The sequence below is a fragment of the Podarcis muralis genome, chromosome 11 (genome assembly GCF_964188315.1).
Source record: "Podarcis muralis chromosome 11, rPodMur119.hap1.1, whole genome shotgun sequence".
Classification (NCBI taxonomy): Eukaryota; Metazoa; Chordata; class Lepidosauria; order Squamata; family Lacertidae; genus Podarcis; species Podarcis muralis.
The window spans coordinates 52,852,163-52,870,193 of record NC_135665.1 but is presented as its reverse complement, the minus strand read 5'-3'; the positions used below and the strand labels follow the sequence as shown (position 1 = coordinate 52,870,193).

At 42.8% G+C, this 18,031-nt stretch overlaps 1 protein-coding gene across 4 annotated transcripts in view; it reads left to right on the top strand.

The window, feature by feature from the left end:
* The window catches only part of WDR7 (WD repeat domain 7), a 213,668-nt gene that overhangs the window by 18,134 nt on the left and 177,503 nt on the right, over window positions 1-18,031 (top strand). For 2 of the 4 annotated variants that reach the window (XM_028747877.2, XM_028747879.2), the window contains exons 7-14: window positions 743-862; window positions 2,657-2,802; window positions 4,096-4,210; window positions 4,676-4,817; window positions 7,050-7,298; window positions 8,625-8,845; window positions 11,274-11,469; window positions 12,528-12,742. In XM_028747877.2, the coding sequence (XP_028603710.2) occupies window positions 743-862; window positions 2,657-2,802; window positions 4,096-4,210; window positions 4,676-4,817; window positions 7,050-7,298; window positions 8,625-8,845; window positions 11,274-11,469; window positions 12,528-12,742 (1,404 nt within the window). Of the gene's footprint in view, window positions 1-742; window positions 863-2,656; window positions 2,803-4,095; window positions 4,211-4,675; window positions 4,818-7,046; window positions 7,299-8,624; window positions 8,846-11,273; window positions 11,470-12,527; window positions 12,743-18,031 lie in introns of all 4 variants that reach the window. The other 2 variants (XM_028747876.2, XM_028747878.2) reach the window with 1 other exon arrangement.

Genomic DNA, 18,031 nt, shown 5'->3' with positions numbered 1-18,031 from the left:
ATAGAGTACGTGCAGATAGAGAATGTCTAGTTTTTAACATATAAACACACACACACACACACACACACACACATATATATATATATATATATACCTTTTCCTGGTTTTGTTCCTTCCTTTTGGAAAAGGTGGATTAATACATATTTCTTCCTTAGTTTCATGACCTATCACCAGTGTTGCTTGTTAAGCATTTCAGCCACTTTGAGAAGGGGGAATGTCTATTTCTAAGGCACAAACATAATTTACTACTTCAGCAAGTGAATGCAAGATGTAGCCATCATGCTACATGAAAATTGCTTACTGAAGATGAAGGCGAGTATGTCCCCCAACTAATTCTTGAAAGGAAGTTATGGTTGGATCCAGACTTTGTCTCTGCAGGTGAACAGTGTGGGAAGTGGTTCTGGGGCCTGCAGTGGAGAAAGAATTATCTAAAGTCCCCACGTCCTGTCCCCCCACGCCAGTGGGATCACTTCACTGGATGAAATTCCTTCTGTGGACAGAATGGAACTTTTTATCCATGGAAGGCAAGGTCTGGATCCAGCCCAATATGAGTTTAAAATCAGTTCCTCTCGAGCTAAGTTTTAAAGCTACAAAAAAGTTTGTGTGGCAGGAAAAACCAGTAAGAAAAAGGAACAATCTGATTAGTTGTATTAATTATAGGAGTGCAAAGAAGGAGTCGAGGAATGTAATATATTGGTGATCATTGCATGAGTGACTGAAATGCTTTCCTCTCTCTTTATAGGATACAGAGCCAATCTTTGAAGAGGAGTCTAAACCAATTTACTGTCAAAACTGCCAAAGTATTTCTTTCTGTGCATTTACCCAAAGATCACTGTTGGTGGTTTGTTCTAAATACTGGAGGGTAAGGATAACCAGTTAAGTAAAAGCTGGATTTTCTTTATTCTGCAAGCTACAACTACTGTCAGTGAGACACGTATGCAAGGAAGCTTAGGATAGTCAGATTATAAATCAACTGGATTTTGATTTCATCAAACACATAATCTCTTCAGTGCATGTGAGCTCACCCTGTTGCTGGCGTGTTGCTTTTGCTTTATAATACTACAGGCTTTATTCAAATGATAAGGTAGATTTTGATGCAGGAGTGGTAAACCTATGGCTTGGATCCGGTCCACCAGGCTACTTCAAGTACCAGCAAAATTGTGTATCTGTTTACTTTGGAAACGTGCCTTTTCTCCCTCTGGTCCAGCACCAGTTTTAGGAGGTTTTAGTTTTCAGAAAGCAGGAATGTGTGCTCCATTCTGTTTCCTGAGCAAAACAACTTCTAGCAGTGGTGCTGTAACAGAGGGACAAAAAGTTCTTTTCCAGAGTAATCATAAGGCTGTTCTAAGCGTTGAGCTGAGAAGAGAAGTCTTCCCTTCTTTGCCGTGTGCTGCAATTGGGAGGAAAACTGCTGTCTCTGTGACCCTTTGTGATATCAGGGAGGGGTTCTTATTTGGGACACAGAGAAAGAGTTCTATTTCTCTCTCTCTTTCTGTCTCTCTCTCTCATCTCTCTCTTGGGCAGGGGTGGACAGTGAATGTGTGATGTGCTGGCATGCATCCCTCAGAGAATTGCCTAACCGTGACTGTGACCCTAAGGCATAATAATAATAATAATAATAATAAATAATAATAATTTATTATTTATACCCCGCCCATCTGGCTGGGTTTCCCCAGCCACTCTGGGCGGCTTCCAATAAAACACTAAAATACAATAACCTATTAAACATCAAAAACTTCCCTGAACAGGGCTGCCTTCAGATGACTTCTAAATGTCAGGTAGTTGTTTATCTCTTTGACATCTGGTGGGAGGGCGTTCCACAGGGCGGTCGCCACAACCGAGAAGGCCCTCTGCCTGATTCCCTGTAGCTTCACTTCTCGCAATGAGGGAACCGCCAGAATGAGGGAACCTCTGGACCTCAGTGTCCGGGCAGAACGATGGGGGTGGAGACGCTCCTTCAGGTATACTGGAGCGAGCCCATTTAGGGCTTTAAAGGTCAGCACCAACACTTTGAATTGTGCTCGGAAACGTACTGGGAGCCAGTGTAGTTCTTTCAAGACCGGTGAATGAAAGTTAGCCATCCCTATTTTAGTAGAATTACTAAGATCCCCAATATGACCTTTGCTTTCCCACGTTTTTTTTTTCTTACGAAAAGGAAAAGGGGAAAGAATTGCTTCTGGTATGGATTATACAATATTTGCAGGCCTTTGTCTCCTATGTAGGGAGTTCCTCTTGTACCTTCTCTGATGGCTTTCAGACACAAAGCTAAAACATTCATTTTCCACCAGGCTTCTGACCCACTGAGCCGAAAAGTTTCACAAATCCCTTTATTTATGTCTCTACATTGACTGTGACCTTTTTTTATCTAGCGTTTTTAAGATAATTTGTATCTTAAAGATGTGTGCTGTCTTGGGCAGTTTGCCTTTAAATGGAAAGATGGGATATAGATCTTTTAATAAACAAAATATTTCTTTTAGTTACTAGTAAGATCAGCTGGAGTCCATTACAGTTCATTCTATATTTAGGGGATGTGTTTATAATTTGTTCCCTTTGTATCTAAAAAGTACAGGGAGTTGCTGAGTTCTCAACTATCCAACTACAGGACAGAATTTATGATACAGTGATGGGTTTTTTGTTATGTGATTATTTTCTTTAGGTGTTTGATGCTGGTGATTATTCCCTGTTATGCTCAGTCCCCAGTGAGAATGGACAGACATGGACAGGTGGCGATTTTGTATCAGCGGACAAAGTAATCATATGGACAGAAGATGGTCAAAGTCTTATCTATAAACTGCCAGCCAGGTACACAGGGACAAAGGGTTTCACTTTTAAACGTTTCATTTAAAGCAGGGGTCAGCAAACTTTTTCAGCAGGGGGCCGGTCCACTGTCCCTCGGACCTTGTGGGGGGGTGGACTATATTTTGAAAAAAATATATGAATGAATTCCTGTGCCCCACAAATAACCCAGAGATGCATTTTAAATAAAAGGACACATTCTACTCATGTAAAAACACCAGGCAGGCCCCACAAATAACCCAGAGATGCATTTTAAATAAAAGGACACATTCTACTCATGTAAAAACACGCTGATTCCCAGACTGTCCATGGGCCAGATTTAGAAGGCGATTGGGCCGAATCCGGCCCCCAGGCCTTAGTTTGCCTACCCATGATTTAAAGAGACATTCCTCCATGCTATTGGTTTAGAACAAAAATAGGTGATGTTAACAAACGGAATACCATGGTCGGATCTTGGCTTCTCTAAACTAAATTGTGGCTGGGAAAAACCACAGTTCCCTCACTTTGGAAATTGTGGGGAACTGTGGTTAGTTCTAAAACGGAAGGTTTCGAACTGTCTGCATGTGGGACGGGCGGGGAAGCATAATTGGGCACGCTTTCCTCTGCAATGCTAAATGAAGGTTGAATGTAAATGGAATTTACAATTAAAAGGCTGAAAGACGGAAGAAGTTCATGCTGTCCATATGTTTGCATTCGTGAAGGCTCTTCCTTGCTCAGTAAAACATATGGACTGCTCTCACTTATACCCCCCTGCCAAGATAAGGCTTTCTGATTCAGTGGAGTCTTCTGTTAACAGAAGCAGGGAAGGAGGTATTTTTCCTGATTTCCCCCTATGCCTTCCCACATGTATTCTAAAGGGTTGGGGGAACTGTATGAGAACAGTTTGGTAATTGGCAAGGAGGGCTGCAAGCGAGAGGGGGGAATTTGTAAAAAATACATTTCCCTACCCACCACTTCTTAGCTCTTTGAAGCCTCTGCTGGAGGAACACAATTGGATGCAACACTATGTGATTAGCCTCTGTGGATTCTTTTGGCATAAAATGACAGGGACAAGCATTTTGTGCAAGAAGTTGGCCAGTTAAATAAGTATAAGAACCTGAAGGAGGTTCTACAGACCATTCTACCTCTGAGCCATTGATGTCAACCTAGTAGGTCAAACTAGCTCCTGAAGCAAATGAAGGAGCCTCAGCTCATACCTAGCTGTGTAGCCTGCGACCAATACATGTACACTGAAGCTGTGAGATTAAGCTTGTTATGTTTTGCCGTCTTTATATGTGTATGTGTGGCTCTCCTCCGCAGTTGCTTGCCAGCTAGTGATTCATTTCGCAGTGATGTTGGAAAAGTTGTCGAAAATCTAAATCCCCCTCAACTCCACTGTGTTGTGGACAGAGCAGTGGAGAAATCAGATAAGCAGGTAAGACTTTATTTGGGTTGCTGCAGTGTTCACAGCAAGGAGGCTTGTTAGTTAAATGCTGTGTGGACAGTCTTGCAATGAACATATTGAAACTGACTTTCCCAGCATCAAGTCTCTTATGACTGGAAGGGTCTGTCTAAGCCAGGGTTTCCTCAAACTGTTTTTGGACTACAATTCCCATCATCCCTGACCACTGGTCCTGCTAGCTAGGGATGATGGGAGTTGTAGTCCAGAAACCAGCTGGAGCGTCAAGTTTTGGAAACTCCAATCGAAGCGCTCAGGTGTGGCTTTCCCCAACCCATTCTACCTTAAATTGTTTAACTGCAGATGCTGAGAATCATACCTGAGAACCTCCATGTATTCACCAAGAGCTGTGTAAAACTGGGATTCGGATGCTCAAGGTTGCCTTCTGCTTCTTCCCTTTTCTCTGAGATCACACTGATGCCTCTTTCCTTTTTTTTGCAGTTATTAATCTGTCCTCCTGTGACTCGGTTCTTCTACGGCCGCAGAGAGTGCTTTCACAAACTGCTTATTCAGGGAGACTCCTCAGGGAGGCTCAGCATTTGGAATATCCCAAATTCACTTGACCATCCAAGTGTGACAGAAGGTAGCTACTTTGCAATTAACAAGCATCTTCAGCGCAGACATTTCCCTTTACAGTGGTACCTCGGGTTAAGTACTTAATTCGTTCTGGAGGTCTGTTCTTAACCTGAAACTGTTCTTAACCTGAAGCATCACTTTAGCTAATGGGGCCTCCTGCTGCCGCCACGCTGCTGGAGCACGATTTCTGTTCTCATCCTGAAGCAAAGTTCTTAACCTGAAGCACTATTTATGGGTTAATGGAGTCTGTAACATGAAGCATATGTAACCTGAAGCGTATGTAACCCGAGGTACCATTGTATAAGAATGGTGCTCATTTCTGTAAAATCTAGCAAGTCTCTAAAACTCCCGGAAAAGCTTCGGCATGCATTGTCGCCATCCCTGTGGGAGTCTGTCGCTAGATTCCCCTGCACACAATTTCATCGCTCATCCTCTCTGTTTCAGTTACAAAGCAATTCATAAAAACCAGGCTCTAAAAGAATGGCTGTGTTTAAGCAGTTGTAATGTCTTGTGACACTTCAGATCTGAAAAAAGGAGGATTCTGGCATGAACATACTCTCTTGTGAGATGTTATTTGAAAATCACTCCTATTGAAAATAAGTATTCATCATCAGATGTGCAAAGTAAGAAATCTGTCAAGTGTAATACATGCAGGCAGGCGTCGTGAGAATAAAGGATATAAACACATCCTGAAATGAAGGGTAGCATACATGAGAAAGGCACTTAGATAAAGAAGTAATTAAACTTTAGTCTAATAATCCTTTTTGAGGTGTAACAATGAGTTCTGAATTTTCAAGATTAAAAAAGCAGCCTCTCTTTCATGGTAATCTAATGTTAGTATGAACTTGGGTCTGCAATATTTAGCCTGTTTTATAGGTTAGATTAAGTTATAGATGGGTAGCTTGATTTAAAAAGGTCACTCCAATTAATCAGGCCATAGAGGAGCTGTTGTTTTAGAAAACCCACCTTATTCTTAATAGGGGAGCTCTTTGCAAAAACATATCGGAAGAGGCATTCTAATGGTGTGTGAAAGGGAAGGCATATAGCAGGACAGTGTCCGCGATGACTTTTGCAGTCATCTAAAATAATGTGCCTTTTTCTTCACAGCTGTTTTTCGTGTACAAATGTATGCAGATTTAATAGATTAAATTCCAAATGATGAATTGATTAAGATTTCTTTAATCTGAGCACAATTCTAATTGTAGATCGCAGTGTTCTGCCTCCCACTTTCCCTAACCACCACCTCTCTTTTAAAGTGTGGTGGGGTGATATTTGTGTGTGTGTGTGTGTTTTTCAGGTTTCCCTATAACCCTCTGGAGTAGATTGGGCAAGGGGGTTGTGTTGGGAGGGGAAAGGAAATCCTCTTGCACAGGCAGAAGTCCTTGTGCTAATGGGATGACTTCATTGGGTACACTAGAGATAGGAAGACCTGGGGGAAAACTGGGAAAATTGGGGGGGGGACCCAGGTTTTCCCCCGGTTTCCCCAATGCTATTCTTTCCCCAGAAAAAACCCCCCAAAAACCCACACCCCCAACAATTTGATATAGTTTGAATATTCCACACACTTCTTTTCCAATTTTGGCTATGGAAAAAATCTGTCCCCCCCCCCATTTTTTCTGGGGTTTTTTTCCAGGCCTTCCCATCTCTAGGTACAACCAAATATGTCCACTCTGAGTATTACAATATTGTTTGTTGTGATTTTACTAAATCTTCAAAATAATCCCACAAACATGGCTAGCCCGAATTTTTTTTTACTAGTATGCATACCAATATTGGTAACCTGCAGCATCATAGAAAGGAAGAAGCCCCAGTTCGTGAATACCGTATTTTTCGCTCTATAAGACACACTTTCCCCCTCCTAAAAAGTAAGGGGAAATGTGTTTGCGTCTTATGGAGCGAATGCAGGCTGCGCAGCTTTCGCTTAAGCTAGGAGAGCAAGAGGGATCGGTGTGCACCGATCCTTCTTGCTCTCCTGGCTTCAGGGATAGCTGCCCGAAGCCTCCTTCTCTAAAACTAGGTGCGTCTTATGGTCGGGTGCGTCTTATAGAGCGAAAAATACGGTGATTTCCCAGATTTGTCACCAATATGTGATCCTTGCTGTGGACAACCAGGCAGGGTCCGTTTCCAAACATGGTTTTGTAAGGGGTAGCTTAACTGAAAAGCATTTAGAACACTTGTACTTTTACAGCACTTTATTCTGAGCATTTCGTTTTATTCCTTTGTTTGTTCTTTAAAGCAGGATTGAAAGTGACAACTTCCACTTCCCTGCAAGAAGCGTTCACCAAACTTGCTCCTCGTCCTGCTGGAATTATAGATCAGCTGAGCTTCATGCCCAATAGCGATGAGCCGCTTAAAGTGACAGCAAGTGTATATATCCCTGCACATGGACGCCTGGTTTGTGGTCGTGAAGATGGAAGCATTATTATTGTACCAGCAACTCAAACCGCTATAGTTCAGCTCCTGCAAGATGAGCACGTGCGCAGAAGGGGTGTGTGAGCAATCGTTAAAAGTGTGCCTTGAAATGTGGTGTTGAAGCATTTTATTTGCTCTGCTGGTATTTGAAGAGGGCATTGCGATGTAGAATCATAGAATCATAGAGTTGGAATAGACCACAAGGGCCATCGAGTCCAACCCCCTGCCAAGCAGGAAACACCATCAGAGCACTCCTGACATATGGTTGCCAAGCCTCCGCTTAAAGACCTCCAAAGAAGGAGACTCCACCACACTCCTTGGCAGCAAATTCCACTGTCAAACAGCTCTTACTGTCAGGAAGTTCTTCCTAATGTTTAGGTGGAATCTTCTTTCTTGTAGTTTGGATCCATTGCTCCGTGTCCGCTTCTCTGGAGCAGCAGAAAACAACCTTTCTCCCTCCTCTATATGACATCCTTTTATATATTTGAACATGGCTATCATATCACCCCTTAACCTCCTCTTCTCCAGGCTAAACATGCCAAGCTCCCTTAGCGGTTCTTCTGTAGTGGTTCTTCTGGCTTAGGGGTGTCTTCCTGCATCTGTTAAAATAGTTAAACAAACACAGGCACTTACTTTCAGAATCAAATGATATATGCGAGTGCTTTTGGTCCCACTTCTGAATTGTGTTACTGTGCCCTAGAAAGTGGAAGATATAAACATTGCATTTACAGATGCAGAGCGTTGGAGTGCAGTTTGCAACTCTGCTGGTAAAACCATCCAAAGACTCCCTAAATGGGCCATAAAAAGGACTTTTATGGGTGTGTGTTTCGCTGAATGGATGTGACAACAGTTTATTTTGGGTTTGCTTAGTCGTTTAGTCGTGTCCGACTCTTCGTGACCCCATGGACCAGAGCACGCCAGGAGCTCCTGTCTTCCACTGCCTCCTGCAGTTTGGTCAGACTCATGTTTGTAGCTTCGAGAACACTGTCCAACCATCTCATCCTCTGTTGTCCCCTTCTTTTTGTGCCCTCCATCTTTCCCAACATCAGGGTCTTTTCCAGGGAGTCTTCTCTTCTCATGAGGTGGCCAAAGTACTGGAGCCTCAGCTTCAGGATCTGTCCTTCCAGTGACCACTCAGGGCTGATTTCCTTCAGAATGGATAGGTCTGATCTTCTTGCAGTCCATGGGACTCTCAAGAGTCTCCTCCAGCACCATAACTCAAAAGCATCAATTCTTCGGCGATCAGCCTTCTTTATGGTCCAGCTCTCACTGTTTTGGGTTATCAGTAGTAATTATCATGGGCCTGCTGCTATGCATTTGATTTTCTAATACTGAAATCCTTAAAATGACATTCATACCCATGGCATGTTGTGGTTTTTGTGTCTCCTCCTTAACTTTTTAGGTTGGCCGCCCCACAGAACTCTGCGTGGCCATCGGAACAAAGTCACCTGCTTGCTGTATCCCCACCAAGTCTCTACTCGTTACGACCAAAGATACCTGGTGTCAGGCGGCGTGGATTTTTCCGTCATCATCTGGGACATCTTTTCTGGAGAAATGAAACACATCTTCTGTGTTCACGGTGGGGAAATCACACAACTTTTGGTCCCTCCGGAAAACTGCAGTGTAAGTTGGTGAATGCTTGTGTGACGGACAGCAGTGCCAGACTGGTGGCGCAGCCCCCCCCCCCATTACACCAGAGCGCTGGAGCCCATTGCTGATTGGCTACAAAGTCAGCGAGTCACAGAAGGGGGAGGAGCAGCACTTAGGGAGGGAGGATAAAAAGGGGAAGTTTCTGAGGAAGAGAGTTAGATAGGGCTACGGTTCAGGTTAAGAGAGAGGGCTCGATTTGAGATGAGAGATAGGGAGTAGGATAGGATTTGACTGAGGCAGAACTGGTTCTGTGTTAAGTTAAACATCTACTATCCATTGTGAGAGGACAGAGCCTCGCAGCATAGAAAGGGAGACCAGGTTGAGGGTCTGGGAAGGTATACAGACTGGAGTGTCCTGGGAGGGCTGAGACTGAGCCAGGAGAGGTAGAACGTGTGGGAATTTAGGCTACCTGGGTCTCATACTAGCCAGGAGGGGAGAGTTGTTCTAGGTACAGAAGACTCCCAAGTCACTAACAAGGGGTGAGGGGTGAGGTCATCCCCTGGGTCTGTTATACCATTTGGAAAAGCTCAGGAGTTGGATGGCATAGAGCAGGGGTCAGCAAACTTTTTCAGCAGGGAACTGGTTCACTGTCCCTCAGACCTTGTGGAGGGCCGAACTATGTTTTTTGGGGGGGAAATCAACGAATTCCTATGCCCCACAAATAACCCAGAGATGCATTTTAAATAAAAGCACACATTCTGCTCATATAAAAACACGCTGATTCTTGGACCATCCGCGGGCCAGATTTAGAAGGTGATTGGACTGGATCTGGCCCCCGGGCCTTAGTTTGCCTACCCATGGCATAGAGAGTGGGTAACTTGAGGAAAAGTGTCCCTTGCTCATGAACCAAGGTATTAATTGGCAAAGGAAGCTGTATGGTGTTAAAAGTATTTAACTGTCAGTATTAGAAACTGAAGTGTAGCCACTGATTATGAGAGGTTAAGAGAAGCTGTCACTGTAACACTGTGTTTGGGCCTGAGACTTCTTATAGTTACCGTAGTTAAAGCAAATAAGTTAACTTCTACCTGAAAGAACGCATTTCCTGACTCAGTTTATTTCAAAAACTTCTTTTTGTTTAATGAAACTTTTCTTGTTTGTTTGGTCATTTTCTGCCTGAGACTCTAATCACTTAAGTATTCCCTCACACAAGATCCCCCACAAGATAAACTGTGGTAAATTGTAGAAATTTGTGTAACTGGTGTGCAGTGAGGTGTGCGCACTATAATTAATTGGGGGCAGTTAGCGGGGTGAGTCCACCGCACTATGAATTGGTGGTAAGCGGTGGACCCGCTACAGCCTGCTTGGATTATGGCCTCTTGTATTATGGTTAATATAGAATTGGTATTTTTAAATTACAGAACTGTTATGGCCTTTGCTCTGGTTCATGTGATGGCTTTTTGTGTTGGTAAATGACTGCGGGCATTCTAGGTGAACGCTTCTTAAAATTCGTTTAGAAAGTTATATAAATAGTTCAAGGTAACCGAGAGCATCCATTGTATTGCGTGATCCTTTGAAATGCTGTGCGTAGGTAGAAAACCGTAGAATTTGACATAGGTGTTTATCCTTCAACACTGCTGAGCTTCAAGGGTTTTTCCCATTCAGCCTCTACAGGTACATAGAATCACAGAACTGTAGAGTTGGAAGGGGTTTGAAGGGTCATCTGTCCCAACCCTGTGCAATGCAGGAATCTCAACTAGATTATACATGACAGGTGGCCATCCAATCTCTCTGTAAAAACCTCCAAGGAAGGAGAACCCACTACCTTTTGTGGGAGTATGTTCCACGGTCAAACAGCTCTTGCTGTCAGAAAGTTCTTCCTGATGTTTAGTTGGAATCTCCTTTATTGTAACTTAGGTCCATTGGTTCAGGTCCTACCCTCCAGAGCAAGAGAAAACAAGCATGCTCCATTTTCCATGTTGACAGCCTTTTAGATGTTTGAAGATGAGATATTTTGAAAACAAAGCAAGAGAATAGGAGCTTCTTGGGCATATGATGGAAACTCAGGGGCGGTAGCTCAGTTGGTCTCCAGGTTCAATCCCCAGCCTGGCAAAGACTCCTGGAAAGCTCACTAGAAAGTGAGTCAGAACTAAGCACAGAATCGTCCTTGAATTGTAATGGCGGACATTGCTGTTTTCTCGTCAGCTGTTTCCACTTTGGCTTAAGCCAGTGCGCAGTGCAATGGCTTTTAAACAGAGGTGGTTTGGGTTTCAACTGTACAGTATTTGGGATTCACGTGCGTCTCTCTCCTGCTCAAACATTCATGGGGTTCCCATGATATCCAGCTTCTTGCATCTGATGGCTTACTGACTAAATAAATGACAAGTACATTGTTTTTAAGATCCAATGGATTTGCAACTAAAAGATCGGTGCCAATTGAAAAATATTATTTCCTCCTTTTCAGTCGAGAGTCCAGCATTGTGTTTGCTCTGTTGCCAGTGACCACTCAGTAGGACTTCTGAGCTTACGGGAGAAAAAGTGTATCATGTTAGCTTCCCGGCACCTCTTTCCTATTCAAGTCATAAAGTGGAGACCATCAGATGACTACCTAGTTGTGGGCTGTTCCGATGGCTCTGTGTATGTCTGGCAGATGGATACTGGTAAGAGAAACCGTGTAAACAGGGACTTAATAATTTCAGGTGTACCCTTTAGCAATGTAGAAGGTAGCTCAGCAGCTCCATCCAATTTTAAATTTTGGAAAGGTTATTACTTTCGCATTATCCTGCCAAATAAATCTACTTCGGGAAACATATATGCAAAGCTGCAGTGAATTAGGGGTTATTTGGCTATGAAATGCATGATAAAAGGGGAAATGGCTGACTTGTCCCATTTTGTTGCCTTTCTGCTTTTATTATAGAAGATAAATCGTTTGTAACTTTGGATAGGTTTCAGCTTATGAGTTCTGTCACCCAAAGCCCCTGTACAAGGGCTTCTCCTTATGCAATGGGACTTCCTCCTCTGCTCCCCAGTTTGCCCTGGTGCCCTCCAAAATTGGCTCTGAAGGAATTGTAACACTAACTCAAGAGTTTTGAGCAAGCACAAAATTGCCTAGAAATGTTATAAGGAATTAAGTATAAATAGATTAATAGAATATTAAAGGAAAAAATAAGGCTAGAATGTGTTGAGATAATTATAGGATAGAAAACAGAGGAAGATGGAAAGGAATTGCTGAAACAATTAACAGGAATACAAAAAGGGAGGTGTGAGGAGGTCGTTGAAATAAGTGAATGAAAGATAAGATATTGAAAATGTTTGAGGTGTTTTAAACTGTTTTTGTTTGTTTTTGTTCTGTTTCGTTAGTTTAATGTGTTAGTGTTATGTAGTGTTTTTGTATTGTATTGTATTGTTCTTTTTTTTTTTTGTAGTGTTTAAATGGTTGGAAAAGTAATAAATATTATTTAAAAAAAAGTTGCCTAGAGCTCATTCTTCATAGTGTAGTTTACAAAGTATGCTGCCTTGCAAGAAAATCATGGGAAGTGCATTGCTGAACATCTAGCCCATACTGAGCCAAACTACTCTAACTTTCCTTCTCTTGTGAAGTTTTGGCTCAGGACGGCCGAGCTGCTCCTATTCCATTAACTTCAATATACCTTTGTAATGTTTTGAATGCACTTTAACTACAGCCAGTTCGCCCCTCGCCCCTTTCTATCTTCTTAAGGTGCTCTTGATCGCTGCGTTATGGGAATAACCGCCGTGGAGATCCTGAATGCCTGTGACGAGGCTGTGCCTGCCGCAGTCGATTCCCTCAGCCATCCCGCTGTCAACTTAAAGCAGGCCATGACTCGACGTAGCCTTGCGGCACTGAAAAACATGGCCCATCAGAAGCTCCAGACTCTGGCCACAAACCTCCTGGCCTCCGATTCAGCTGACAAAGTAAGCTTTGGTTGTGTCTTGTTAATACACATGCTAGCAAAATGCCTGCTGTCAGGTCAGGTTGTGTGTTGAGGGAGGCCCTGTGTATTGCAAGGAATCCATAAGATGGTGGTCACAAAGGACTCGGCAGCATCCCAGCCACATCATTCGCCTTTGGCTTCGGGTGAAGTGACTGAAGAGGAGACAGAATTGGCCTGGGACCATCTGGGCTTGCTGACCTCCTTGTCCTTGGCTTGTGCTTCCTTTGCAGTATCGGAATGTGTGGTGGCCGGCTGCCATGGCCAGACTCCTCGCCCAGCTGCAGCTCTGAGGAGGAGATTTGAAAAGTGGCCTGAGGTGGTTGTGGGGCTCTGAACGTCTGCCCAGAGCTCCACCGATAACAGCATCACTGGTTGCCATTCATTTATGTGGGATGAAATGAAGGGGCACATAGCCCTCTGTGCATGGTAGCAGTCATAAATCCCTATCTGGATGTGTGTGGAGGAATGTTTTGTAGGAACAAAGGAGGCTGCCATATACTCAGTCAGACCATTGATCCAGTGTTGCCTACACCGTCTTTGGCTATGCTTGTGGTTAGTGGAGAGAGAGATTAACCATGAGTCTGGGTAGAGATAGCATACTTGTCCAAACTTTGGCTTAGCCCATGTGAATTCTTCTCCAGCAGCCTGCATGTTCTCACTTTTGTTTGGCTCCATCTTTTGTACCTTGCTTTCCAAGGCTCAAGGCGGCTTCTAACAGGAAAGAAACCATAAAAGCAGTAAAAGAAGCAGCAAAACAATTTTTTAAAATGCAGTACGAAAAGTGTATCCAGCATCAATTGTTAACTTGACAGTTACACCAAGCACTGAAATGACTAGTAAACAGGCGATAACCGAACATTCTTGTCTGATGGATTAAAGATTTGGAGTATCCTGGAAATGGTGAAATGAAAAACTTCTACTAAGGTTTTGAGAAGTTAGAGAGTTCAGTACTCAGCTCGTGTTTTAGGGTTGCTGTATTTTGAAGAGCAAAAAAGAGGACACATTTGCCGACTTCTACTTTTAAGTGTGGATCACTATGACGACTCAACCAATTACAGTCATACCTTGGGTTGAAGTTGCTTCAGGTTAAGCCTTTTCGGGTTGCGCTCTGCGACGACCCAGAAGTAATGGAGTGCATCACTTCTGGGTTTCACCACTCGTGCATGCGCAGACGCTCAAAATGACGTCACGCGCATGCGCGGAAGCGGCAAATCGCGACCCGCGCAGACACGCGGATGCAGATTGCATTTGCTTTAGGATGCGAACGGGGCTCTGGAACGGATTCCGTTCGCATCCAGAGGTATCACTGTAAAAAGAGGGTGTGTCCTGGAAAAAGAGGACATATGGCAATACTTAATGTTTCTACGCTGAAACGGTTGATGCTGTAAGCATGGGCCTCTAAATTATGTACTAGGTGCTTTCAAACCCAGTCTGTCTTCCCACTACCACCCTGTGGTTAAAGTGTTTTACTTGATATATGGTTTTTTCTGGGTTTTTTCTCCCTTTCTGTAATGTGAAAACTTTCAAGTATGGAAAGTGATATTCCAGCTGCATCTGTGTCCCTTTTGAGAAGTACTTTGTGATAGCGATTGAAGCCAGGATCCGAGAGTGAGTCCTACATATGGCTTTGCAACTGTTATTGTTCCTTAGTTCACAAGGAAAACAATTGCAGAAGGAGGTTTGCATGTAGGGATCACAGCTTCATGAAAAATGCATTCCAAGTGAGCCACTAGGGATCAGCCTTGCCACTTTCCTTTCAGTGGGGGATTTGTCTCGCTACTGTGGTGTAGAAATTTCCCATCTCTTGGGGGGGGGGGGTGGAATTGGGCAAGAGGAACTTCCCTTAATGGCTTTGGCTTTTGGCTACAGTAAAGGAGCAGTTGTAGATGGGAGTAGATGGAGGATCCTAATAGCTAGTTTTATGGGCAATTTTAAAGTGAGAAAATTGTTCATAAATATTACAAATTATATATATATATATTTGTGGGAAATTGACTTCATGGCACAATGTCATGCAACTCCAAAAGTTAAAATCCCAGGCAAAATCTTTACAGTGTTCTAAATAAGGTTTCCTAACACGAGAGAGTAAAAATACAGAAGATGAGAAGATAAAACTGAAAAGTGATTTGATATGCTGCCGTAGGCAAGCCTTTTATTAGTAAGGCAGCTTGTAGATTATATATTAAGATAAAAAAGTTACTTGTTTTAAAGTATTATAGGAAGTTTTATATGCTTTAGAATGCACCAAGCAAATTCCCTGTCTCATTCCCCGCACCCCTCTACCCTTGTTTATTATCCTGCATTCCAATGTCTCCTGGCTGTTTATTGTAGTTCCGTCTTGAATTTTTACTAACAATAGATATTTTCCCTCCCCAAAGCCAGTACCTTTTTTTGCTAAACTGAAAATTCAAGCTGTAATGCATTCTGTTCAGGACTGCCCTTGAAAACTGTTCAGAAACTTCAACTAGCCCAGAACCTGAACTGGTTTATTCAGACGGAACCACAGTACGTCAGTTCTGCCTATGACCACATTATGGTGTTGATGCTTACCTTTTAAGCCTAAATGGCTTGAGGTCTAGATACATGAAGGAGTGTCGTCTCCCATATTGATCTTCCTCAGCGTTAAGATTATCAGAGGCAACCCTTCTCCATGATTCATCTATTGACACTTCGCACGTACCAAACAGAGGGCCTTCTCTGTGGTGGCACACCAACTTTGGAATGTGCAACTTGGAATGCTCTGTGACAACACTACATTCCTTTCAGCACTGGGTTAAAACCTTTTGATCTGCAGAAGCACTTAAAATTACTGCGTTTTTAGTTGCTTTTGTTTTTTCATATTGCATTGTGAGTTTTAAAATTATTACATGTATAAAAAAAGGCAAAGGTAAAGGACCCCTGACAGTTAAGTCCAGTCGCAGACGACTCGGGGGTTGCGGTGCTCATCTTGCTTTACTGGCCGAGGGAGCTGGCGTTTGTCCACAGACAGTTTTTCCGGGTCATGTGGCCACCATGACTAAGTCACTTATGGCGAACCAGAGCAGCGCACGGAAACACCGTTTACCTTCCCGCCAAACCGGTACCTGTTTATCTACTTGCACTTTTGGGCGTGCTTTCGAACTACTAGGTTGGCAGGAGCTGGGACCGAGCAACGGGAGCTCACTCCGTCGCGGAGATTCGAACTGCCAACCTTCTGATCGGCAAGCCCAAGAGGCTCAGTGGTTTAGACCACAGTGCCACCCGCGTACTATCATATATTTTTTTTAAAAAAGGATAAGCCATGCTTTCTGCCCGGACACTGAGGTCCAGCTCTGAGGGCCTTCTGGCGGTTCCCTCACTGCGAGAGGCCAAGTTACAGGGAACCAGGCAGAGGGCCTTCTCGGTAGTGGCGCCCGCCCTGTGGAACGCCCTCCCATCAGATGTCAAAGCGATAAACATCTACCTGACATTCAGAAGACATCTGAAGGCAGCCCTGTTCAGGGAAGTTTTTAATATGTGACATTTTAATGTATCTTTCATCTTTGTTGGAAGCCGCCCAGAGTGGCTGGGGAAACCCAGCCAGATGGGCGGGGTACAAATAATAAATTATTATTATATTATTATTATTATTTCATTGTTATTGGGCCATTACATGTATACTGGCCCAGTAACAATGAAAGCATGGCTTATCCTTTTTCAAAAAAATGAAATCAGTGCTAGCACTTTCCTACTTACTCTGCTAGACTAATGCAAGGTCACAGAATCCAGTGAGGGCTGGTAGAATTGGACAGAGGTCCTGTGAATTTCCCCTGATTGGTAGGATTGAGTGCAGCATTCCTATTCTTGGTTTCTCTGCTTTGGATTTTTTATTTATTTATTAATAAAAAGTTGTAGTCCTTGAGTGTTAAGAAGGTAGGCCTGATAGTTTATGCCAATATCTGGAGAAATCTCATAGACACAAGGGATCAGGCTTCCCAGGGAAAGATTTTGGTGCTTTGTGTTCACAATGAACAAGTGCATGGACATGCATACATCCATTTATTTTGCATTTGTCTTTGTTTTGATGGAAGAATTTCCCTTTTCCTTTTCACACAATGTACAATAGCCCCAGCAGTCTCCTATACCCAAATAAGAATGTATACTAATATTTAGCTTCATGGTGACATTTCCACAGAGATTAAAAAAGATAATAATTAATAGATATCTTCTGTAGTGATACTAATTCCTACACATATTAACTTTATCAAACAAAGGGCAAAGGCTCATGATAACCTGATGTAGTGATTGCATTTTGGTACAAACATTTTAGAACTATGTTGCCCATTTATGAAATTATACTGAGACGTTCTGTAGTATTCTTCTGAACAAAGGGTTGCCTTGCTTTCTAATCAGGTTTGACAGTAGGACAGCAGAGGGCATCAGAGATCCACTTTTTGTTAAGAGCCATATTTTCCCCCATGGATTTTATGGTTGGTATTCATAAAATAGGGCAGTTCTGTGTTTTTGCAATCCCCCAGTTTTATATAGATTTTATCTCTGTTTAAAATCAGGGAGTCCACACATGTGAAACTGACCAGTACTAGAATTGCTACCAAATTACCGGCTAATCCATCATATTTCCAATTCTAGCATTCCAGTTTGCTTCCTTGTGTCAAAATGATTTTAATAGGGTAACAAATTCAAATGGCAGAGAATGTGTATGTGCACTTTGCCTTTAAACGTATTAGAGCTGGTTTGCTACAGGTACAAATAATATTGTTGTATGGATGAACATTTTTAAGAGAAAAGAAGCTTCTTAAGCCATTCATGCCTTCCATCTTGCTTTAATTCCTTCTGTATTTAGGATAATTAAACTAAAGAAGTAGAACTTTAAGAAAGAGGTTCTTATCAATGTTTCAGATTATTGCGTCTTGCCTTGATAAGCTGACCTGTGTATGAGCTATGTGAACACACACACACACACACAGAGTCAACTATACCCTCCCATTTTGTATGACTCAGAACTAGCTAACTGCTTTGGAACTGCTCTGAGGTCTGTGGATGAAGGGCGGTATACAAATATAATAATAAAAATAATAAAAATTTTAATAAAGAATATGAATCCAACTCCAGACTCTAGCTTCATATACCGTCTTGTTCAAAAATCGTTAATCATAGTTTGTCAAACATTATGCAGGCATCCCTCACATTGCATGAGGGTTGTGTCCCGGGTCATTGTGCGCTTGTGTGAAATTGCGTGTAATTGAAACACCCCTGCCCCATCCCTGCCCCCACCCTTTTAGTGACATAT